Source organism: Diadema antillarum, unplaced genomic scaffold (genome assembly GCF_040938485.1).
Source record: "Diadema antillarum isolate AM-2024a unplaced genomic scaffold, OU_Dant_1.0 seq00001666_RagTag, whole genome shotgun sequence".
NCBI lineage: Eukaryota > Metazoa > Echinodermata > Echinoidea > Diadematoida > Diadematidae > Diadema > Diadema antillarum.
This window is the reverse complement of record NW_027272364.1, coordinates 683,326-708,969: the sequence shown is the minus strand read 5'-3', so window position 1 is coordinate 708,969 and position 25,644 is coordinate 683,326. Positions and strand designations below refer to the sequence as shown.

The following is a 25,644-nucleotide window of genomic DNA, read 5'->3' as shown; positions in this document are numbered from 1 at the left end:
TGAATGAGGTGATCTGATGCACCTGTGTGCAACACATGGAAGTCAAGCAGAGTCATACTTTTGGTATCAACTTGTGCATGTTGGTAATGCATAGTTACTGTGCTGCAGGCAAGGGCAGAGAGTACATTCGGTAATCACATCAAGTTTTCCCTTTTTATCATTACTAAAAAATTGTCACTTTAAAATAGACATTTTTAAGGGTTATACATGTGTAACTTCGTATTTCTTTTCCCAACATGTAACAATTGCTGAGAATCAACAAAACTAGTAGTATGGGAATAGATACTGTGCTCCATGGTTTGTTGTTGTTGTTGTTGCTTGTTTGTTTGTTTTTTGTTTTTTGTTTTTGTTTTTGTGTGTGAATGATCAAATAGAGCTAGTGTTGTGTACCAGCACAGCGTTGTTGACACATTGTTTCAGAAATGAAACAGCGCCTCCGCTTGTTGGAGTTTTTACAGTTATATGCGATAGGGAGAATTGCATCCACTCCCCTCTGGAAAAGTCATGATTGCTCAGTTATTACTTGGGGGTACAACATGGCAATAATTTGAACTGAAGGCATGTTCATTTCTCTTTTCTTTCATTCTCCTTTTTTGTTGTTGTTGATTTCTTGTGAAAAGAAGCTCGATGTAAACCTTGAGAGATTTGTGTGCTGGGTCATTATGGGAGATATGTTAGACCATGACATGATCACTTCATGTAATTTGATCTGTGGTTGTAACTTACATCACCCTTTAATCAAAGACTGAAGCCCTAGAACTGCCTTCTTTTATACGCCCATTCATGTTGGGAAGACTTGTGACCTAAAAAATTGTGATATATTTGACCTTTCCATTTAAGCTGCATTTGATCAATGTGAAATCATTGCGGATGTCATTTTCTTGCATGATTGGATTGGTTGTCCAGTCTGTGCAACTGCTGTAAAGTTTGTCTGGCCAGTTGGCTGCATATTTCACATGTGACTGTGGTAGGGAGTAATCTTAAATTTGAGTGGAAGTTATATGGCAAAATTTTAAAAAAAAAGTTTTTCTTCAGTGGTGATTCAAACTGCATATCAAGATAACAAACTTCATATGAAATGTGGAAAGTCAGGTCTTCAGGTGTAGTTTGATGGCAGTTAAGTCTGGCAACTTTCATCTTATATAAGTAATGGTACATGTCCAATGCTGCCATCTTTAAAGAAGAAATCCACCCCAAAAACCTATTAAAAAAAAAAAAACTCTTAAAAAAGAGAAAAAATTTCCCACAGAATGTTTAAAAAATGGCAAAAATCTGGTAACATGAATAGGTTTCTTTGCTCTCATCTTTCCTAGATATGAAGTTAGCAAAATTCAGCATGATTGATTATTTCTCTGTATTAAGAGATGCCTCTTGCAAGCCTGGTAGTGAGTACAAAGTATTCTTGAGCTTAGCTACCAAATATTGAATTGACTATTTGAATCAAGGCATCCATCATTTTTAATTTCAAGGCATTCTGGCATTGTAAGGTATTTTATATGCAGGTGTATCAACCCCACCTGTTTTCCAGTGAAAAAAGAAAACTAACAACTGCATACAATGTCAGTAGTGCGCAATTTGAAAATCTTTCCGTACAATCTATTGTTATGCTGTTGCTTTTCAGGGCTGAAGAATTCTAAGAAAGAAGGAAAGAGTATGATTTTGTATCTTTAAAATTCTGCGGCATTATTGATTTGTCAGCCAATACACATCAATCAGTAGTGGTAAAGCTTTCAAGTTTCTACAGTCCAGTTACAGAGCCACTTCCTCTATTGTAATTTGTACAACAATAAAGACAACCACTTCAGAATCTGCAGTGCAGAAGGTTCTTGTACCTTAAAGCTCAGAGACAGAAGTTGTCTGTACTGTATGTTTGGCTATAAGCTAGTATGTGAGGATGTCCATTTAGTACTTTGTGAGCAGACAAATACACAGGTGGTAGCTGTAAGGATAACAGACTGTCTAAATGGCAATGATTGCAGCAAATTTCTCTTACAGTGTAATGAAGAACTACTCTAATCCATAAGTGTTTGAAGTTTCAGAGACTGTTTGTCAAATTGAGCAAATATATATGCGAACACCAAGCATATTGTCTATCTTTTGCATGATGTTGCTCTCTTAAACAAGCTTTAGTGTTGGGTCTGCTGGTAGTTACTGTGGGTATTGATATTGATACTATTAAGATTAAAAACGGGAATGAATCATGTCTGACTTTACCAAAGAATGTGTTTCTGAACATTTTTAGAACTTCTTTTGCGAACTGAAGAATATGGATGTTTAGAATATCTCAAAGATATCCTTTGGTCACGTTTTACTATCAGTGAACGGACCCCTTTCCCCTCTTGAACAGTACCTTCTCGGGAAAATAAAAGTGTGGGTAAATCGCTGGAAATTACAGTAAATGCACCCAGTATTGTATTTCTGTGAGGTACTTTGTCAGGCAGCTTTGGCCTGTTTCCTGTATGCATAAGTGATCTGTATGTGTCTCTGCAAGCAGGGTGGCAGGAAGCAAACTGCTCTTCTTTTCTCCATCTGGCCGATCCATTCTCACTTCTCCATTTATGTGATAATTTGCTGCGAGTTTGATCTTATTTGGCTCGTCCAAAATGAATTATTGAGCTTCCTCATGAAATGTGATGAATGGATGAAGCAATGCGTTAAAAAGAGGGCAGTACACATACCCCCTCCCCCCATTTATGAAACTCAGATAGAAAGTCAAGATTCTCATCTGAGTTCAATCTTTGCTCGAAGTAGTTTTCATGTGTCACCCACCTGTGAATATCATCACAATGTGATCAGGAGGTATCAATGTCATTGGAAGTGTTAATTTTTGCTCGTAAATGTTTCTCTCCACACTTTCTTAAGATGAAGTTTGCTTTTTATTTTAATGATTATTAAGTTTTTACTAATAATAGCATACATTTACATCAACAAGTATAAAAGTTCAAATTCATGAAATTCTTCCATCATGTCATTTTTATTGCAACTGACTGACAAATTATCAATGCAAATAAATACTGAATTGATCAATGTTTTAGTAGTGGCCATGACAAGAGAATTAAGCAATACAAAAGTGTTTGGATCGTTTTGTTCTCATGCTAGTAGCACTGCGTTATACACAAAGGTATCTCTTATACTCTGTATCTATTATTCTCATGACAGCTTCGTCTGGAGTAAGACACACTTACAATTAAGACTGTGTGGCTGTGTATGTAAATATGCTGAAAATATAATTTGCAATGGATTTCTGGCATGCTACAAAAAAAAAGGCCTAACAACATAGTACATGGATGAAGTTTGAGAGGGCAGTTCACAAATGAGATGGAGGTGAAAATTTGGGGTGAGTCAAGGGATCACAAGTCAAGGTAAAGGAAGAAGAACAGACAGTAAATTAGGAGAAATATTATATTGTTACACATGTATATCAGTGAATTTGGCATGGATCTATAAAATAGTATGTGAAAATTTATTGACATTTGAGGAACAGGATATATTATATAAGTTGTTGTCACAGAACCAGCTGGTTTTTTTCTAATGTTACTGGTAGTTTGTTTACCGCAAAAATGTATTTTGCCAGAAAGTCACTGAATTTAGTTCATGGCTACGGGGTAACAACTATTCAAGGCAATGGAACGACAAAATCTGGGACAAATATCCGTTATGGCGTCATCAATTGGAATGTCAGCCTCTGAGTCAATGTCTGACATTTTGCAATCTGTATGCAGTGACAATAGACAAGAAGATAGTAAATGAAGTTTATCCACGTGTGTAGGCACGTTGATCTTCTTTAGTGGAGATATGGATGCACTATTAGCAGAGCATAGTAACGTGTATTCTTATATATACATGTATATTATGTTCAGTGCAAACTTATATTCCAGAGGTGTACAGCCAACATACATATTATGTAGTGATACCAACATCAATGAGAATTTTGAAATATTCCACATGTATGCAAATCATGCCAGTTGAGTTCACAGACCAATTGGGAAGAAACTCTGTGCTCTCCCAGACAGATGAAGAAAAGGGGAGGGGGGGGGGGGGGGGGAGTCAAGATTTTCAGTTGTTCCAATGTGCCATAGTTCATCAATTAATTTTACTGGTGTACGCATGGAGTGGTAGTTCTCTCTGCTGGTTATAAAATGTTGACAAGATGTTTGTATTATGAAGTACATTGGCAGTATTTGTAGAGGAGATATTTGTTTACCTGACAAATGATATCCCTAGAATGGTTAGATATTAGTTACCATTGGAAAGTTATTAGTGTGTTTACACACATAGTGTGTTTAAACAGACAAACAAACAAAAAACCAGAGATGAAAATCCCAGCACTTAGCTGTATCAGTGCATACAGTCTTGTGCATTTGAAACCCATGATAGTACCTTGGATACTTCACACTTTAGTTTCAATGATGCATAAATGTATCATCATTTTTCTCTACATCATTTAATGATATACATTCATACTGAACAATTATCTCCTGAGTCTAGGGTTTTGTGTTTGTTTTGTTTCTCAAGCATCATAATTTTAACTTGAAATGTGGCACAGCATCTGAAGTCTTATATATATTTAAATGTAGTGATAGTTGCTCTCTCTTGACTTTTAAATTTTGTCCATTTCAGTAGGTTTCTGAACAATTTTTATCCTCACTTTACTTTTTTCCACAATTTTCTTTTGACTGTATTTCCTTTTGGTAATCATGGTAATGATCTCACATTGATCAACAGTTTATTGTCTTTATTTATCAAGATTTTACTTGACATGATGGTGCTACCATTGATGCCTGTATCTGACACTGTCCTGTTGACATGTTGTTCTTGCATCATGCAAAGGACGTACCGGTGGACCAGTATGTGTTTGCTTTAAACATTACTGTCAGTTCTTCTGCAATGAAAACACTAAGTACTTCAAATTTGTATAGGATTTGTTGGCAACTTGCACCAATGATATCTTGGGAGAAGGATGTCTCGGTGCATTAGTTAGGATTAGCTGTTCTGTGATGACCTGAATCATCATTTCCTGTTGAGAGAGCAGAGTATAAAATGCTGCATTTCAGTAGTGCCCTTCCAATCTATTTCTTAACTCTTTCGCATTTGTGTTTTATTTTGTTTTTTGCTCCCTTCCAATCTCAGGAAGTCTCGCAATGCTAGTGAGAAGAAGCGGCGTGACCAGTTCAACATCCTCATACAGGAGCTATGCTCAATGGTTTCGTCCAAGACGAGAAAGTTGGACAAGTCGGCCGTGCTGCGGGCCACGATACACTTCCTCAAGGCACACAACGGTAAGCCGACTGCCCTTACCGCATCCTAGCCCCACCCTTTCATCCATCCTCATTCTTAGCCAACCTCGTTTCAGGCTGATGTCATGTCTGTTTTATTGCAAAGAGTCGTTGAATATTAACTACATGTATGTGATCAGATAGAAAGCAACACAAAAAGAAACACCCACATCCATTTTCAGGGAAGGAAAATTTCTAGACTCTTCACTGCATGTGTTTCCTTTCCTGTAAATTCTGCTTTGGAATTTTGATGTCTGCACTTGTAGTTGTATGTTACCTCTTACCCTACTCATTCAAACTGTCTAGTGGTCAGGTTTGAATATTAGCTACTTGCTAGGTGGTCAAGTGTGTATCTGTCCTTGAAGGGAATACTAGTATGTCATTCCTGCTTCCGCAAACACTGCTATACATCCTGTTTCCTTGAATGCATATGAAATCCAGTCAGTGTGTTTTTGCAAGATCCAGTAACCAAACCAAAAACAATCATACTTGTGCCGTGTCATAAAAATATATTGTATGCCATCAGCTGAGTACTGTGATTGTGCCTGCATTGTAGACTACAGGCTATAGCTATGTGTTAACATCTGTTTTAGTTATTACAAAGTAATTTTCCTATTGAATATATAATCATTTTGTTAAGAATTCTTGCCTTCAATCTTCCAATAGTGTGAATTATGAAGAAAAAAAAAAAAGTCCCAGAATCCTGTAGATTTCCAATAAATTCTTTGTTGTATTTGTAATCAAAATTTGTATGAATTTCAGTCACATTCCCCAGTCAGAGTACCATTACTACCAACAACAACATTTGCATGTTGGACTCCTTTGATAATTTACATCTAAAAAAAAGAAAATGTCAAAAAAAAAAATTGTTTGTTCAAAGTCCTCAATCGATTTCCTAAGAAAACTTCTCCTACATGTAGTTGTATAAGAAAAACAGTCTCATATTACCCATTGTTTTCCTATAAAAAAAACAACTCTGTCAACGTTCCTTGTCTATGAATTTAATCACTGATCTATCCTCCCCTTTCCTTGCTTAAATCCATGTGATAAATATAGTAGCATATTCCATTACAGCTTGTGTTTGATTAACTGTCACGAACTCATTTCTGTAGTCGTATTTATCTTACGTGCACATCTCGTCCCGTCCAGCAGACATGGTGATGAAATCGGAGAAAAACGCCATCAATGAGAACTGGAAGCCGTCCTTTCTGTCTGACGACGAGTTTAGCCAGCTGATGCTGGAGGCGCTAGACGGATTCATGATTGTCTTCTCGCAGCAGGGCCACATTCTCTATACCTCGGACAGCGTCATTTCCCTCCTAAGGCATCTTCCTGTAAGTGCATAATCCTCCACTGCCTCCCCGTGTGCCAGGCACATGCCCCGCCATGCTAATTTAAAGGGGTTTCACACTTTGAAAAGAACTCGTTTCTGATCGTGTTTCTGAAGTGCATTTTGTAAATATATTTACAGTTTGCCTAGAGTTCGTTCTTACAGAGATGAGTCTCCTTACTGACTTCTAACTGCAAATAACTTATCAGCTATGTCACAATCTCTGTGGACTGTCAACCAAACACATAACTTTTAATGCGCTTGAGTATAAGAGTATAAGCATACAGTGTATGTGCCATGGCTAAAATAAATGCTTGGGCAAACCGGACTCAACAATTGCAATCTAATCATAGAGATCAAACTGGTGTATGTCTGGAAGAAGCATAGCTTCATTTATGAAACAAAACCTAGAAAAGAGCTGGCCTAAAATGACTGGAGAAACAGATTAACACAAAGCGTTTATAGATCTATGTTTAAACATGACAACAAATGAGTTCCTAGCAAGTGTGAAGCCCTTTATTGCACACTCAAGTTTGATCTATGTCTGTCTTGCTATCCCCTGCCTCCTCATAAAAGTGGTATAGACATGCCATAAAGTAAAGATGCTTGAATTAGAAACAGTGACTGTCCGTCTAGCTCATTTAATTTAAACTGTGATATCAGATCATAGGAATATGTCTGCAAGCTTGAAGATGACCTTTAACCCCAGTGTGCTAGCAGTCCCAGTTAATCCAATGGAACATTCTAATTTGCAGTTAGTAAGTTTGGCTGTTCACATCAATAAAAGCAATCCAATTAATCTGTGCAAAACAATTGCAGATGTTCTACCATTTTTCTTTGCCAGTTTGTTGTTGTTTATTTTTTATTTTTTGGCAATTTATGTGTTTAGAAGATATTGTAGCAGCTATCATGAAGTAATTATTTGCCTAATGGAAGACAAGAAGAGATTTTAATCAGCAAAACATGAACAGATGGATTGGTATTGCACTTTTTGTTCTGAAAGTGTGATAACAACACACAAATTAATTGCTTTTGAATAGACCCAGAAGTAGCATTTGTTCTTGTTTCACATTGAGTAAATTTTGATTTAAAATTCAGGTGAAATATTTTCATGGAAGAATCACAGCTAATTTTGTAATTCATACATATTTAGAGGCTGTATGTGATAAATTTATATCAATAGATTTCAGAAATGCACCATTGTAAATATATGAGAGGAATCCATGTATCTCAAGTGTTTCCTTAAAATATTCAGTTTTACTGTCAAATACTCATAAAATTCAGGTAGCAGTGATATCATAGCAGCTTATGGTTGCCAAGACAGTCTGTCAAGAAGACAGTATGTCAAATTCATCATCACACTTTATTTTCCCACAATACACCATTTTTATGTTTTCTTCAAATTTTAGGGGGAAGAATTTCTTTCTTTCTTGTATTTATTAAGTAAAAGAGTTAGCAAGTGAACTACACCAGGCATGCATTGAACAATCACAGTTCTGTGGCTCTAATGTGATTTGCATTGATTGCTTGTCACAACTAGTGCCACTTTGGTTTCGGAGAAACCTCTCATGGGCTTTGTGATTGCTGTGGAGTTCCTTCCATGGTGGCAGTATACAGTGGTGGATCCAGGGGGAGCGCACCGGGTGCCCCCCCCCCCTTATTTTTTTGTTAAGACAAAAGAAATAAAAAGAAAAAATTGGGGAGGGATGAGTGTGCCCCCCCCCCCCTTTAATTTTGTAAAGGTACCCCCTCTTTACGGAATTCCCTGGATCCGCCCCTGGCAGTATACATCTTTGCTGAACATGAGTTCTAATTTTATTGTTTAGAGCAATTAGAATGTGACAGACGCTAGTGTTACCGGGAATGAGATCAAAGATATTCCCTTTTTGCTTACAGGAAATTCAAGTGTACCCTCTATTTCCCAAGGTACTCTCTCTCTCTCTTGAGAGTTATGTTCAATCTTTGCTTTCCAGCCATGTCGCTCTTAATAAGTATCTTAGTTTGTGTGACTTTATGCATGATTATCTTGAAGGGGAATAACCTCTGAGGACACTTAGAGACAAATTATACAGATAAGTGGAAGTTCAAGGAAAATCAAACAAAGTTGATTGAGGGCCGGTCATCTTCAGCCGCTTTCTCTCACAGGAGATATCGGTTTTTACATTAAGATGCAAAAATTGATTTTATTTGCCATTATTCACAGACACTGCTCAGAACAAATTGTCACGCGGTTTCAGAGAAAATTGTCGACAGTAACTGGAAAGGGACCCTGGGCATCCAGGTGGGCGGACCAACTGTGGCAAGTTGCATTGTGGGATTAAAAAAACTTGAGTTTCTCTTCACGTACAGTGTACTGCTTGCACCAAATTATGACGATGCTTTAAAAAAAAAAAATCAAGCAGGGTCAAATTGTGTGTCATGTCACAGATCGCAGTAATCAAAAGATTTCCACGAGTTTCCAAAAGTGGTAATTCAGGTGTCTGAACACCTTTCATGGGGTATTCAAATCATGGCCTCTTATATAGTTGCCTGAAGAGTGAAACAGTGTGTCATGTTTTGAGTTGACTTTCCTATGGAAGAGTAAAATCAAACTAACAGGGGTAGAAGTTTTACCGACACCAGACACAGAATCAAATCGTGACAATTCACATGTTTTCACAAAACAGTAATATCTGTTTAAACCATGCCAGCAAATTAGATGAAGCAATGATAACATCGATCACAAGCATGTCATTGGTGTATTTAAAAAATAAAAGATAAAATGTCAAAACAGTAATGTTCTTCATAGCTGATAATTTAGTGACTATAAACCTCTCTCTCTATAGAGGCACCATTGTAAAGTCATTGCAACTGTAGACATCATTTTGGCATTTTGGATAAAAATTCGTACTTGTCGATTTCATTTCAAAAAGTGGAAATTTGGTGAGAGTATGCCTAGCAATCAGGAAAATGGTGAGATGATGAAGACATCACGTATGTGATGTATGATTACAACCAATATCACTCTGGTGACAATATCAAACACTGTGAAAATTCCATGATGTGCTTACGTTACGAGGGTTACCTCTACCAGTCTGTCTAATGTACTTTCTTAATCAAACAGTATTATCAAACATGGAGTGGAATTATGATTTAAATATCAAGGGATATCTTTGACCAAGTCACTCGATTTTGAAAGTTGCTTGGTTGCTCAAATCTGCTTGTGACTGTAATGTTATCAGTGCTGCCATATTCAAGTGAAAGTAAGACCCCAAAATATATTCTTCTCGCTAATCTTTCTGATAAATGTCAAAATTAATGAAGTTGCTCTAAATGTTTCTACAGTACATTTATATGCTTAGGGTCCAAACATGGAGGTTTGTAGCAGTCAGCTTCCTTGGAAAGATGATAAAATTCTACCTCAGCAGTAATAAGAATAGAGTGGTAGAGAAGCTGTGCCTATTAGTGAGAGCACAAGATACATACTGTAAATACAATATAAGTGCAACATATGTCCTTGTGCCACACTGGAAGTGATGCTAGTAGCCCAGAGTCTGCAACGGAACTGCTGTGAGTGTAAATAAAGAAGTCACAGAGACAGGGTGAGACAGGATAAAGGTATGTTGGTGATCCTACAATGCTACAGTCAACACACACTTTTCTCTACAGGGAGGGCTCTTTATCATGTTGGGAAGCGAAAGGGTGTTGGAACTGCTCTGTCCTTGTTTTAGGACCAGTTCTGCTTTTGTCCTTGTAGATTTCCTGAAAGGGCTGATCTTGGAGGTCTATTTGACATTATATGCCTAATTCACATTGTAGTACCTCTGATGAATAATTTCAAAGTATAGGGAAGTGAGTATCAGTGTTTTATTCACTCTAGATCATGAATTTGATGTTCTCGCTACAACATGGATTCAACTTTAAAAGAAAAAAAATGATGATAAAAAAGAAAAAGTGAATGGTGCATCATCGGACATGACATTAAAGATGGGTCCTTACAAAAATATATTCATGTAGATTTTGCTCATGACATCTGAAAGTTATTTTGGTCTTGCTCATGCTCCAGTAGAGAATAAGATAAGAAATGTTAAGTCAAGCAAATTAAAGTGGCATTTTACTGTATATTTCCAGATGATCAAAGATTTTGAGTTCATGCAATTAAAGGCATAATTTACCATTTGCAGCAGAAACAAAAACCCAGCATTAGTGCTTTAAAATAGTTCTAAGATAACATGAGTTAGGGATAGAAACAACCATTGTAAAAATTTGAATCCGTTTAATCGATGCTATGAAAGTATTGTTAAATACACAAAATGTGAATGATAGTTATAATATAATGTTTCGACACTAAACCGTCAACAGTTATGGTTTAAAGGGATAGTACAGTATTGGTGGAGTTGAAAATTGGGTTTTTTTAATTTTTGCAAGATACCAAGAAAACACTTATGATATAGTACAGAGCATACCATTTTAAGAGGAATTCAAAGTTTATTTGATGAAAATCGGATTTGGAATGACTGAAACATCCAAAAACAAAGTAAAACAAAGCGATCGTAATAAAGTGTGGGTCCCACACTTTATTAGAATTACTCTTTTTTGGATATCTCAGCCATTTCAAAACCAATTTTCATCAAATAAACGTTGAATTCCTTATAGAATTACATGCCTTTTCATATTTCATAAGAGGTTTCTCATTATCTCACCAAAAAATGTTAGAAACCTGAAATTAGGTCTCAACCAAAACTATACGATCCCTTTAATGAGAAAGTACTGATATCTCCTTATTTTTTAGGCTTTATTGTAAAAAAAAATGATATGGTAGGATGTTTCGTGATACAACAGACCTACACATATGCATCAAATGTGATATCTTGAACATTTTTTAAAACACTGCTCCCAAAGGTAAACGGGACCTTTGAGTGGTCGTATGTAACTAATCAGTAAGTGGTGCCCCACCATACCATGTTCGGTAATGGACCTAGACATACTGAACTGTCATAGCTTGTGCTAAAGTTTGCGCAGTATTGCCTAGGTAATATCTGGTATATCCCCATTTTTAAAGATTTGATTGGTATTATTTAGAACCACTTCCCTCTTGGGTAGAGTAGACTCTTGAAAATGGCAAACTCTTCATACAGCTTCTTATTACACAGTGATACAATATGTTTAATGTGTATTAAAGATATCTTTATTATGATTGAGAATTTTTAGCTATGCTGGTCCAAAAATAAAATCATAGCTACCCTTGGTAATTTCTCACTGAAACAGAGAATACAGCCACATAATCCCATGGATTCTCTGAGCAGATGATATGAGAAAGAAATTGCTGAGCTATGATTAAATATGAGCATGTAAGTTTGGGGCTGTGCTGTAGCCAATATCCCTCATTGCAGAGTGTGTATTTTTCAAAAGTACATGTGCTGCATATATTTTTCTCCATGTATATCCTTTGAACACTTGTCAGAGGGCTTTCTTTTTCTAAACTTAGACCATGGTAAGTTTTTACTTGTTCGTGCATGCCAAAAGAAATTGTTGGAAAAGACCTGTCAAAGTAAGCATGGTGGGTACTGTCCAGCACACTAAAGGAAGGAAAATTCTGTCTGTGGCAGATTGTAAGCTTAAGTTTAGGAAAGTTTCCCGGTGTACTTAGATCTGTGATAATGGGTGATATACAGAGACAGGACATCTATACACGCAGGTGGATATACTCGCCAAGGTTGCTGCATATCACACACCAAACTTAATCTTCAAGCTCTTTCAGACCGATACAAATCGGAATTGAAAAACACTTTTGAGCATGATTTGTCTTACTTTCACGACACTTCACGCTGCTTTCAGATTGAATGATGATTTCAGTAAAGCCAATTGAGAGGGAAGAAGCAGTTGTAATATGTGTGCTGTGCGGAAATGTGTGATGAATGCAGTGCACTAAAATTGCGCATAGAGTGCAGCACTGCACATTTTACGATTCTCGAGTGGTCCATGCAAAAGTATGTGTAGAATGAGCAAGTGAGCGCTTTTCTGGCTTGCACTGCTAGGCACAGTAAATAAACTTTCAACTTTTATGCTGCCAGGCCCTTTCACATCAGAGCCAAACGAAAGTGTAATGTTGCACTACTCTTAATTTCGGAATACTCTTGTACACTAGAGGGCTTTTTACACTTGTAAATTTTTGCTTAGCCCCGGACCAACGGTGGGGCTAAGGGGGGGCCTTAGCCCCACCGTTGGTACGGGACTATCCTTAGCCCACTTTCTGTTTACACTCGTTTTTGCCAAAGTGGGCTAGCCCCACCAATAGTACGGTACTATCTGGCCCTGCAAAATAGCAGGGGTTAGCACCGCAATTGCGGTGCCAAGCAAGTGAGTGTAAACGGAATGAAAAAAATAATCCTGGGCTAAGCGACGGAGACGAAGTCCGACCCTCACTGACCAATCAGAAACGAGGCAATCAAGTGCTGCCGGTGCGTGCGTGTACGTGTACAGTACACAGCATAATTATGAATATTCATGTGGTTTGGAAAGTCCGGGGCTAAGAATATGAGTGTAAAAAGGTCAGTTTTCTCCTTAGCCCCGGACAAGAGATAGTACGGGACTAATTGGCGAGTGTAAAAAGCTGAAAAAATTGGTACGGGACTAACGATAGTTCTGGGTCAGAGAAAGTCCGGGGTTAAGAAACACAAGTGTAAAAAGCCCTTAGCTGTAGATTGTGAAACAGTGCGTACTGAAGCGTCATATTTGAAATCACATTATATTTTCCTCGATTTGACCTGTAAAATATTTTGTCATACAAAAGTGTTGTATTTTATGATAAAACATATTTCTTAACCCATTGAGGACGGTTTGATTTTGCTACAACACGCATTTCCCATAGACACCTGCCCTAGTATACTCAGGACTCGTCCTCATTGGGTTAATTTTGCTCAGCCCAAAAGAGCTATTACTATCTCCATCTGTTTGTATGTTTGCTTTATAGTATCCAAAATTCAATCACATGATGACATAATATTATGAACAGTGTGGGAAGAACAGGGATGGCCTTCACAGAACCACTATTTTGTTCTAGGTAGCAACTAGCTACAAGTATAACCACAATAATTGTACTGTATGTCTCCATACTCCACTGAAGATGAGCCCATTATAACCCACTATTGTTCATGAATGACTGGATAAAGAAAAAACAACCCTTTATTCTTCTTAGTGGCTAGCCGTTTGTTTGAAAAAAAGTGCCAGAATTACTTTGATTGTTACATTAATAAAGAATAGGAAAAAAAATGGCTTATTGTAAAAGCAGATATTTTCGCATGACTAATTTTTCGCGCTCAGCCGGGCAAGAAGAGTTTCACATGTTTTTAATTCCGCGGAATCAAGACATCATGAACTACTGGAACATACAGCAAGCAAAAATATTTGCATGCTTTATTTTCACGCTAGTTTCTGGTTGCCCAAAATGTGCGTAAATTTCAACACCGCGAAAATTTCCACTTTTACATTACTTTGATGTAATAAAACATTTATGTTGTATCCGGGCAATTACCTCCAGAGGGCAATTACCCCCCCCCCCCCCCCCCGCTAAATACTGGTTAGTGGTAAGGTTAGAGTAAAGATTAGGGTTAGGGTTAGGATTAGGTTCAGGATAAGGATTAGGATTAGGGCCAGGGGAAGGGCCTGGGGTAATTGCCCAGGGGGTAATTGCCCTAGACCCCATTTATGTTACATCACTCTGATGAAGATATAGACTGGACGTGCACAAGTCATCTACACCACCATCATTTCCATCAAACTATTTCTAAATGTAAGGTACTTGTGTTGAGCTATGTATACAGACTTTTCACTACATTTTCTTTCTTCATGGCTCATTTCTCTGAGTAGGAATCACTTTAAAGATATTGGGCTGTGTTAGAAACCTAGGCTTGTAAGGGAAGAACTATGTCGCTTCTGTAGGATAGTTTTTCTCCTTTTTCCAGTGGTTAGGACACAGCTGACACAGAGGTCTTGCGTGGATGAGATCTGCTGGCGAACTGTTCTTCCAAGCAATTTTATTGTGTGGTTCTTGTCTAAGCACTTGAAATTCAATGAATATTCATTATATGCAAATAAACCAACTGAGGACCTGAATATTCAAGAGACTCAATAAAGGATCTCAATAAAGGATAGATTACTATTCATGACTCTTATGTAAGTTCCTAACGAGGACGGCTGCACAAATAGATATTAATTACCGGGAAAACCAATCGATGGAAATGGAGGGAAATTTTAACAATGGCTGATGTACTGGTAGGACATGGAGATGTGCCCTGGTACTGTATGTATAGAAGGAGAGTGGAGTGTACCATACCTTACGTGAGAAATGTGACATGTGGATGCCATACGAAGAAATGAAACCTGTCTGAGCTCATGTAATGGAGGGAAAGTAAATTCAGTTCAAAATAAATCTCTACAGTAATCACACATTATTAGATTTGCATGTGAGTTATTGTTGTATTTTGAAGTGGAGTTAGTTTTCCTTGATGGAATTGGAATGCATGTAGGACAATCCTACCAGTACTAGTAGTACATGTACCCTGTACATAAGATTCATGTCAAATGAGCAATAAAGGCAATGTTCTGTAGTCTTTTAGTTTAATAGGATGTACAGTTGTTGTCTCTTCATGTTTGTAGAAAGACCCAGTTTAGCTAATCTGTCATGCAAAGCATGCCTGCTGAAGAAGACTGTCATTTCCTTCGTCCTTGGGGCGCCAACATAGAATGATTACAGGAGAGTCTATCAGGAGTGAACACTTGTCAGCCGAGACCAGGAGTCGCAGGTTGTCAAATTCGACAGAGAGAATTGGGTCCTGTTACTGGAGCTCTGATATCAAGCTGGTCTTCACCGTCCTCATACCACCCCCCCCCCCCCCCCAACTCCACTCCGGAAAACCACTGACGAGAAATCGTTCTTAACCACAAAGACCTTATGATAGGAAGCACTCAATATCAATGTGTTGTATTCTATAAGCTCTCTTATGTGTTAATCTTAACCAGTGATTAATAGGAAAACAGCAACATGTACATTTATGCACCAGTACATGCACATTGTATGTTTCATGCAACGTAGATATCATGGGCATGTTAAAATGTTCAGTTGTCACTATTTTTGTTTTATGGTGCCGATGAAATGCCTATCATAATGGTTTTCAGCAAATATCTCATTGCCATTGTTAGTATTTGATCCTAAACAAAACAACAACAACTACAAAACATTCCGCCTGGATACATCTACATGAGGGTATGATAAATGTATGTTTGAGGAGCTGTGATCTAGTTGTTTACTAGTGTACTTTTTTCTGTGTGTGTGTGTGTGTGTGTGTGTGTGTGTGTGTGTGTAAATAATGGGTAATGTATGCGTGGATCTTGCTCAGTTCTGGTTGATTATGAAAAAAAAAGAAAAGAAAAGGAGGTCGCATGTTCAGATTATGAGTGAATCCATGGGTTGTGCCAGTTAGCCATTTTTGGAAACAGTGTAAGCACATAGTGTCATAATAGGAAACACCAGGCTGCATAGGCTTCCCATTTTGGGAAACATTTTGTCACATGCACTTGCCTCTTTTGGAAATTTGAAATTTTTCCTGGCCTGCTCTTTTTACTCTTTTGAAAAACTTAGGTTTATATATTGCACTATTTCTGGAAACAGCCTATTTCGAAGACCCTCATGTTGTTGTTAGCGCAGACAGAATTGTGAACGAAGCGAACTCAGCTTGAGCAAATCAGCGTGGAGGCCTTTTGAGATCTGCATACATATGCGATTATCATCGCCAGCCTCAAGACAGCTTAACCAGCATGCCGTTTCCTACTGAATTACTCAGAAAGTCACTTTGACTTCAATGGAATTGCAAGATTTTCCCATCGGCTATCAGTGCGAAGTATATGCAGCAGCTCTTTTCAAACGTAATTCTTCTGAGAGGGGATTTGTGCTGCCAAATGCTGGTTGGTAATTCAAAGGCACGACAGTCTGACGTCGGTTTATCTGGCCGTCACTTTTCTGAGTCTCTCTATTATCTATGCATGATGGACTGGTACATTATTGTCTTCGTGATTTTCATGCCAAACTTAACTGAAAAGACAAAACAATGATTCTCTTGCAAATACAAGGACATGGGAAATTTGGGACATAGATATTGATCGCCATGTTACAACGTATATTTCAAACAACCACAGTGCTGTTGCCAGAATTAACAAAGACCAAGAGGGAGGTATACTTCCGTTCATACCTACTGTATACACCAAATATTTCATGAGAGTGGTATTTTTGCAAATTTTGAGTAGGGTGCTGTTCACAAATTCAAAAACACACGAAAATATCACCTCTGAGCTCGACATGAATGTGACGTGCACACACACTTCTCCGTATCCGTTCTGTACTCCACAATCGCAAATTTAACAACTCGCAAAATTGTTTGGAAGTCTCGATTCACAAAAAAAATTAGATTTGCTAAATATATGGGGTATACAGTATACCATTTCATGTCCACATTATGCAAATTATAAAATATGCAAATATCATGCATAGCATCATAGTGAAAAGTAAATGAACAGTGTCCCATGTATACCCAACACAACTTTTCTTAAAAGGGTCTTGCTTGTGCTTATCTGGCTCATCCGCTAATATCAAATCTAGATGAGTGCTTGTCTGGACATTCGCGGATAATACCCTGTCTCAGCAGGCCACAGAACTTGAGGTAAGGTTGTTGCGACCAGCCTGCACACTGTATGTCACGAGTCTATTGGTATCCTCTGTTGCATTTAATGCTTTTATCAGTGATGCTGATTTTAAGATCTCCACTCTCTTTAAAGTACTAATGATATCCTTAAGCAATTAGAAATAAAATGCATTTACATGGGAAACATATTTTAATGAAGAAAACAGTAATTCAATCATCTTTTGTAGATAATAATACAAGCCTGTACATGCACACTTTACCATAGTGCATGCTACTGATTGATAATGCATTGATAATATGCATTGATGATACACATTTTCTACATTAGTAACAACCAGGGATGACTGATTTCACTGCAGTTGTAGGAACAACATACCCAGAGAAGGTCTTGAAGCAATCCCTGTTAAGATGGCGCACTCATCATTCACCCTGTTGTTTTGATTTTAACTACAATATATCTGTGAAATGTGACCCTGTGTTTTGTCTCCAGAGAACACTCAGGGGGAGGTCTGAGTAAAGTCTGTTCAGCAGGAGTATTAGCTTGGACTCAGTCGTTTGCACACTGGTTTAGAAACGTAATTGCAATGCGGAATTACAATATTGCAATTGCAATTATAATTCAAATTATTGTCCATACACATGGCCAAGGAAGACTTTGAGGATTCTACAGTTTTGAATTTCAGAGCTAGGAGGAGAAGTGTGGCTTCTTTCCAAGTTTCCCATCAATCTCTCTTTAAATAAGTGATATGCAGCACGTGCTTTGACTGCAGTGCGAGCATTTGAAGGGCGCAATTTTTCTGAGGAAGTGGGTGAAAGGTCACCATAAGCTCTGCCCACCAAAACATGATTTGGAGGTCAATCTGTATCCACACGACTGTTTTGTTCCATAATTTAAATCATGGTTAGAAAACACCTCTGAATCGTCATTTGCATCATGATTGGAATTGTGATTCAAATCACCCTCTGCGATTCCAGTTTGCATTCCCCAGCCAAAATGCACCATCTGAGTCATGATTCAAGTGAATGCGTTATTACAGTTGTCATTACAGTCATGTTTCAAATTGCCTACTCTTGGTAAGTGTGAAACCAGTCAAAGGAATTTAGGTAGGTCTCTGAATGATTTTGACCTTGCTAGCACCTTGCCTCTCTCTCTGGTGGCTTGAATCCTTCTTGACGTCTCTAGCGATGACTAGAAGCAGAAGGGCCTATGATGACTAGAAGCAGAAGGGCCTGTGATGACTAGTAGCAGAAGGGCCTATGATGCCTAGTAGTAGAAGAGCCTATGATAACTAGTAGCAGAAGGGCCTATGATGGCTAGTAGCAGAAGGGCCTGTGATGACTTACTTGTAGCAGAAGGGCCTGTGATGACTAGTAGTAGAAGGGCCTATGATGACTTGTAGCAGAAGGGCCTATGATGACTAGTAGCAGAAGGGCCTATGATGACTAGTAGCAGAAGGGCCTGTGATGACTAGTAGCAGAAGGGCCTGTGATGACTAGTAGCAGAAGGGCCTATGATGCCTAGTAGTAGAAGAGCCTATGATAACTAGTAGCAGAAGGGCCTATGATGACTAGTAGCAGAAGGGCCTGTGATGACTTACTTGTAGCAGAAGGGCCTGTGATGACTAGTAGTACCGTAGAAGGGCCTATGATGACTTGTAGCAGAAGGGCCTATGATGACTAGTAGCAGAAGGGCCTATGATGACTTGTAGCAGAAGGGCCTGTGATAACTAGTAGCAAAAGGGCCTATGATGACTAGTAGCAGAAGGACATATGATAACTAGTAGCAGAAGGGCCTGTGATGACTAGTAGCAGAAGGGCCTGTGCAAAGTAGAAACATGAATTTCTTAGAACTAAAGATTATTCTTGTTATTAAACAAAACAGATAAAACTATGCAACATGTCTGTTTTACCGAAAGCTTTCACTGATGCTTTCGAGAAATTTAGCATTCACTTAATCTACATGAGGGAAAACATTGGGGAAACATCCCCAAAAAATGTGATACAAACTTCATGATAGCTATGAGCATGAGGGCAACACTGAAAAGGGGAAAAAAAAAAGAAGAGGAAGTTTCTTTGTCCTCTCCATGTAATGGAGTGCATTATCCAGCACTTTCCCTGTAACCATCTTGGGGTCATATAGAAGAAATGCTATGGACTTGTGAATTATAGCTTGTCAGAAGTAGGATAGGTACGGTTAATGAGTATAATATCTCTGTATCCATTGCCCCATTTATACATACAGCTTGGCCCAGGAGTGCTCCTGGAGGCATGTTGACTTACATTTTGTATGTTCCTCTGTCCCAGCTTTCACAGTGGTCCCCACAACGACGCGGGGACAGCCATAGGAGATCTAATCTTTTTTAGGACTGACTGTCCACACTGCTATCTCATCTGTACCCGAGCTGTGGGGGCAATTGGGGCTTGGGGCAAGTTCTGCCACTTGAAACCAGGCATAGCGCATGCGCACATTTGATGACAGCTGAATGCTATCAATTGCGCCCCAAGGTCACTCTCCCCTCCAAATCTTGTCCCCGTACCCAACTTGCTTTGAGGGGATGAGGGACAAGTCCCAGCCAGCGTTCACATTATGGTTTTTGAGGAGAAAGTCCACAAGGTGGGACTTCCCCCCCCCCCCCCCCCCGCATCGATCAACGCTTGTCAGCACCGACAACTGTCGGCACCGACCAATTTCAGCAGAATCCTCGGTTTTGATTGGCTGAGATGCTCTGGTCACCGACTGTTACTATGGTGATTCAAGTTGTCGGCACCGACAAACGTTGATGAAACACCCCCCAGGTGTGCAGAAACGTACGTGTAAGGGCAGCCTGTGCTGCATACCACTTTTGGAGTGCTCCAAACATTGGTAACCCTGTTTATGCAGAGTTTAGGGCGCTTCAGGAGTGCTGATGTGCCTAGGCTTGAGAGGCGTTTTACTTCAGAGCGCTCCTGGGGACCGTTTTATGAAACTTTTTGTCAGTGATTTATACTGACAACTGTTAAAAGCTACTGAATTCCTTGCATCTGATTGGCTGATAGCAAATTTGTCGGTGAAAACCTCTGACGAACTCGTTGATGAAATGCCCCTTTGGTCTGGGCATTGTTTCATGAAAGTTGTCAGCCCTGACAAGTTGTCAGTCTCAGACAACTTCGGTAAGATTCTTAGTTTTGATCAATTGGCTGAGAAGCTCTGGTGACTGATTGTCACCATGGTGATTGTCAAAAACTGAAACTTGTCAGGGCTGACAACATTCATGAAACGGTGCCCTGAACTGTCTGTTCATGCAGAGCTCAGAGGGGTTCAGGAGCACTCCTGACGCGCTCTAATAAATGTCCTGTATGAATGGGGTGTGTGACATCCTTGGTCTTTGTGATGAAAACAGATAATTTCTACAGGATCATGTTGTTTTCTCTCTCTCACTGATATGCGATGTGCAGGTATGTGACATGTGAGAACATGATGTAAAGTGTTACATATAAGGAATTTATTGTGGAGAATGAACTTTTAGGGTTGGCTGGTAATTTCCTTTACTAGTTTTTTCTTTTTCTTTTTCTTTTTCTTTTTCTTTTTTTTGTGATTGATGATTAAGAAAGCACGACGGGAAACAATTCAAATGGAATAAGCCTCATGTGCAAAACATGTCTGTTCCTGGCAAGTACATCATGTTTTTTGTAGCACAGTATTATAGCCATTAAATGCAAATAGTGCATCATGTGGTACAGGCTTTGATTACATAGACCGTTCAAGGCCCAAATGACCAGGAATGATATGTGTGTTAATTTCATTTCTCAGTCCCAAATAAATATGTATTTAAAATCAAAATCAGTTTTCACATCTTTAAAAACGAACAAACAAAAACCCACAAACAAATACTTACCGTAAAGTTCCGTGTATAAGACGCACTATTTTTTCGTCGGAAAACGTTGAAAATCGGGGGTGCGTCGTATACACGGGTACAGTCAAATCACGGAAAAAATCTGTCATGTACACCCAATTTTATTAGGCCAACTTGGGGCCATGTATGCCCATCGACGTTTGGAAGGTAAGCAATCACTAAAACTTACGGATAAATTAGCGATCTTTCAATCTGGACACACAAAAGCTGCAAGTACGAGATAAACTTACATCGGCCTTGTGCAGTAACGATGTATCAATCTGGCCATAGACAACAGCTGTAACAGCACTGCTGTATGCTACCGATGTCAGTCTACCAAGCTACCAACAGCCAACCTAGTAGCCTGAATACGCGATGTACAGGTATCATTACTAAATTACCGATACCGTAAAACTTATCAATGTACTAGTATCAATATGGCCATAGGATCGACACTATGTCACCGCAAATATGAATGATGTGTGAAGCATGCATGCATATCCATGTCGTTCGTTTGCTCTTCATTTCACGAGGCCAGCTAGGATAGCATAGCTACACTGTAGCTAGCAAGCCTTTGGCATAGGCAGCAGCTGCAGAGAGGCTTTTGCAATGGACTCGCGTGCACACAGCGATCGGATCGAAGCGCGCTTGCCCGTTGCGCGCTGTGTGTGCAAGTCCATTGCTCTCTGTGTGCATGTGCTGAAATTATAGCGAGCTGCCTTTTGCAAAAGGCTAGCACTGTGCATACAAGCATGGTAGACTTGCCCGAGTGTACTACCGTACGCACCGCACGTCTTGCCGTATGATCCCTCTGCTACACTTGTTGATGTTTTTCTTATTTTCCGTAATGAACCTTCCAGTCTGACATGCGTCAATATGCGAGGCCCTCTGCTATCATGACAGCAAAGATCGTACTGTACACTCATGAGTACGATATGCATGACACATGTACCACGATTGAAAGGCAGAACAATAGCAAGTGAGTACCGAGACAAGTCTCGCATTTTGCGACTTCCATATTTTGCCGATGTCCGATGAATACTGTTAAAAGAAAATATAAAAGGAAACGAAAAATAGAGCAAATACATGCTGCATTCTAGGGAAATTTTGAGCTGAAATAATATGTATGACACACGCAATATTTGCGTGGAAATTTTCGTGGTTTTTTTTTTTTTTAATTTTAGGTCCGAAAGTAGGGGTGCGTCTTATACACGGGTGCGTCTTATACACGGAACTTTACGGTATTCATAGTCTGGCTTCCCAAGCATATATGTATTTCTGTAAACATGTGTAGGTGTTGAGGGGATTCTGAGAATGCTATAACTTTGCAATTGCCAACCACAAATGTCATTACATACAACAGCTGCGCCACAAACTCCATGGTCTGTCAGGCAAACACGCCACTCTTAGTGTACGTACAGTTGTATATGATCACTTGCAATATTGAGCTAAATGTACACATGATGGAAGAAATAACGACTGGTACGAGGTCAAGCTAATCACCACAACCTCAGCATGCTGACAAAATTAAATCAAGTCAGATTGCAGGCACAAACAGAAATCAAGTAAACATGGATGGGGAAAAAACCCCACCAGAACACAATTTGGCCACATGTGGTTGGAGAAAGTGTTTGGAGAATAGCTAGTCAAGATTGCATTTAGACTAATTCTGTAAGCGTGAGAAACTGATGTGCTTTCAAACATGTTTACCAGTGAGTCATTTGCTAAATATGCACGGGCATCAAGTTTGGCATGTTCCTAAGTGATTTAAAAAACAAACAACCATTGTTTTTGTTTGTCTGTGTGCATTAAAGTGTGTAACAAACTAAAGCAAAGGAAAAGAAAATTTCAACCTTGCAATAACATATTCATTCTGAACCGTGGGTCCTGGTTAGAGTAAAATTCAGCCGCAAAAGTTTGCTGAAGGCAAATAGTAAAGAGTAAAAACATGTGCATGCCATACCATCTATATGCGTGCATACTTCAATAATGCATAAACATTCCTAGATGTAAATTTTGAAAGTGTATGTATGTGTACTTTTTTCTTTTCGTAGGCAGAGCAGAAACAATTTAAAAATAATGTGATTATGTAAATTTTTAATGGTCATGAAAGTTTCTCAAAGACTGCTGCAATGGATACTGTATAAAAACTTTTTAAACAAATATGGTGGATTTCCTCCTCTTAAGCAATGCCATGTCATACAGTATATAACTTTTTTTTTGGGGGGGGGAGAAATTCACAGCAGACAAATTAATCAATGTCCTTTACTGCGTGATTATTAACAAATGTAGAGAGGTGGCCTTTCATGTTTGTTTTGAACAGCTTTCCTCAAACTGTATTGCTCATCCATAGCAGTTGGAAAAGAATATTAAAAGTTTACCCACTGAGATACAATGTACTTTGTCTCAGAGAGGATGTTGCTTTTTTTATTAGTAAACTGAAATCAGCTCCTGCAATCATCTGTATGTCTGTTTTATTTTAGTGATATTTTTAGTAATCTGTCTCATGGGTAATATCATGCCCATTCAGCGAGATGGGCAAAATCTTCCTTCCTACATGTAAGTCAGAGTTGGTCAGTGCCCACACCTTATCTCCTTGATCTTAACCATATCACCTATCCCTGCTGGCGAAAGTGTGAAAGAAGACAGCAAAGAGATCAAGTTAAACTTGCTGTGTAATTCTCGCTCTGTGCTACATGTACACGTGTAGGTGTTACTTGTACGTGCGAGAAGTCACAAGACCTTTTGAAGCACAATGATTTAATGAACTATTCAACGAGTGTGTGTGCTTGTGTGCGTGCTTGATTGCGAGTGTTTGGCCATATTTGTTTGGTAGGGGTACCAGTAGAACCATGCAAAAAGGGCTAGCCTATTGCATAATATGCCATGAAATCCTGTTGTTTTTCCCCCCTCTTTTTGTGTCTGCGGTATGGAATTGTGCAGTCTGGACGGTAGGCCCAGGTAGATGATTTTATGGCTTCTTCATGTCTTCCACCACGAAGTATGTCCCAGGCATCATGTTTGCCAGTTGGTCTGTCTGTGCATACAGTACACCTCGGACATCATCTAACTCTTTTATGTGCCATGGTGTACACCCCATGTGTGCCACATTATTCTGAGACTGCAATGCAGGCATTCCTTGGGAAAACATCATATTTTTCAAATCTATGTAACTTTCATCAGATTTTTGTTATGCTGGACATGTGATGAGCAAAGTTGTAGAGAAAACTCCAAGCTTTGCTGTGATTTAAATTTTATGACAAATTATGATTATTTCCTTTCATAGGACCAGTAGCTACACATTCTTGTACAGACATGACTTTTGCATACAAAACGATGACAGAAACTTTATAGAATTTACTTGAAAATCCAGTAGGAAACACTGCTTGATATTTAATCACTGATGTGCACAATGCAAGCTACAATGTGCGAGAAATGGAATGGCGAGTGAAGCTTTCATCGTACTGTGGCATTTTGGGATCTATCGATCGGTTTGGCGGGTTTGTGCCTTTGAGCAAAATGTGCGAACTTGGCACACAGTTGACCAAGTCGGGCATGCGAACATGGCACATGAAGAGTTGATGATTAGAGAAAGAAACCCTTGGGTGGTTGTTATGTGTATATTTCGAAGGCATGATCAGGAGGTGCTACGTTGCTGAACAGATGTTTGAGAAGTTTCTCATCCTTCAGAAGTCCTATGTAACTGAAGTTTGACTGTGTAGGTGTCAGTCACATGGTAATAAGATATGGTAGGAAGTAGGACGTAATCACATGAATCTGTTTGTGTGACAAAAGTGAAAAAGTATACTTTATTAATCAGAGGTCTTAAAAATGTGGAAAAAACCTTGGGTCATTTGTCGGCTTTATTTCAGCCTTAGAGTCCAATAGGAAAGTGATATATGGTATAGAGGGGTAGAAATACCTAATGTGGGAAATTGATTTCTTTTAATACTAATCCAGTAACAGTTTTAAATGTGAAGAGTCAAAGGTTTAGATTAACTCACTTCATCTGTGGGTGAGTTTATCAGTGCATGGGTATATGTTAAATGATATTTTAACATATATAAAAACATCTACTTACACTTGGTATATACGCACTATTGCTTCTTTTAAGGGAAGAGAGTAATAGTCATGAGCACTGACAGTCATAAAGAGTCAAAAACAAGTGCATCAGTACAAGGGCCTCTTTTTTTTTTTCTTCTTTTTTAGATCTGCTGTGATAATTTTTCAAGACCTGGAAGAAAGTTACACCACTCCTACTAAATGTTTGTCACTTGACCAGCAGAATTGCTAGAGTCAGGGTCAGCACGACCAAAAGTGGATTTTTACTTCAAAAGATAGATTGAACGGCTAAAGAATGCCCTTGTGGGCACTGAATACATACATGAAGCATGGAACTAAGCATCCAACATTTGGGGGCAACTACATGTATATGGGAGCTGTGACACACACACACACATTCACCTTTCGCTGATTGCTCTTTTGCTGTT

At 38.8% G+C, this 25,644-nt stretch overlaps 1 protein-coding gene across 1 annotated transcript in view; it reads left to right on the top strand.

Moving 5' to 3' along the window:
- LOC139711534 (uncharacterized) overlaps window positions 1–25,644 on the top strand; it is a 129,054-nt gene that overhangs the window by 78,028 nt on the left and 25,382 nt on the right. Inside the window, exons 3-4 of the mRNA XM_071623411.1 lie at window positions 5,131–5,279; window positions 6,429–6,610. Coding sequence (XP_071479512.1) covers window positions 5,131–5,279; window positions 6,429–6,610 — 331 coding nt within the window. The remainder of the gene's footprint in view (window positions 1–5,130; window positions 5,280–6,428; window positions 6,611–25,644) is intronic.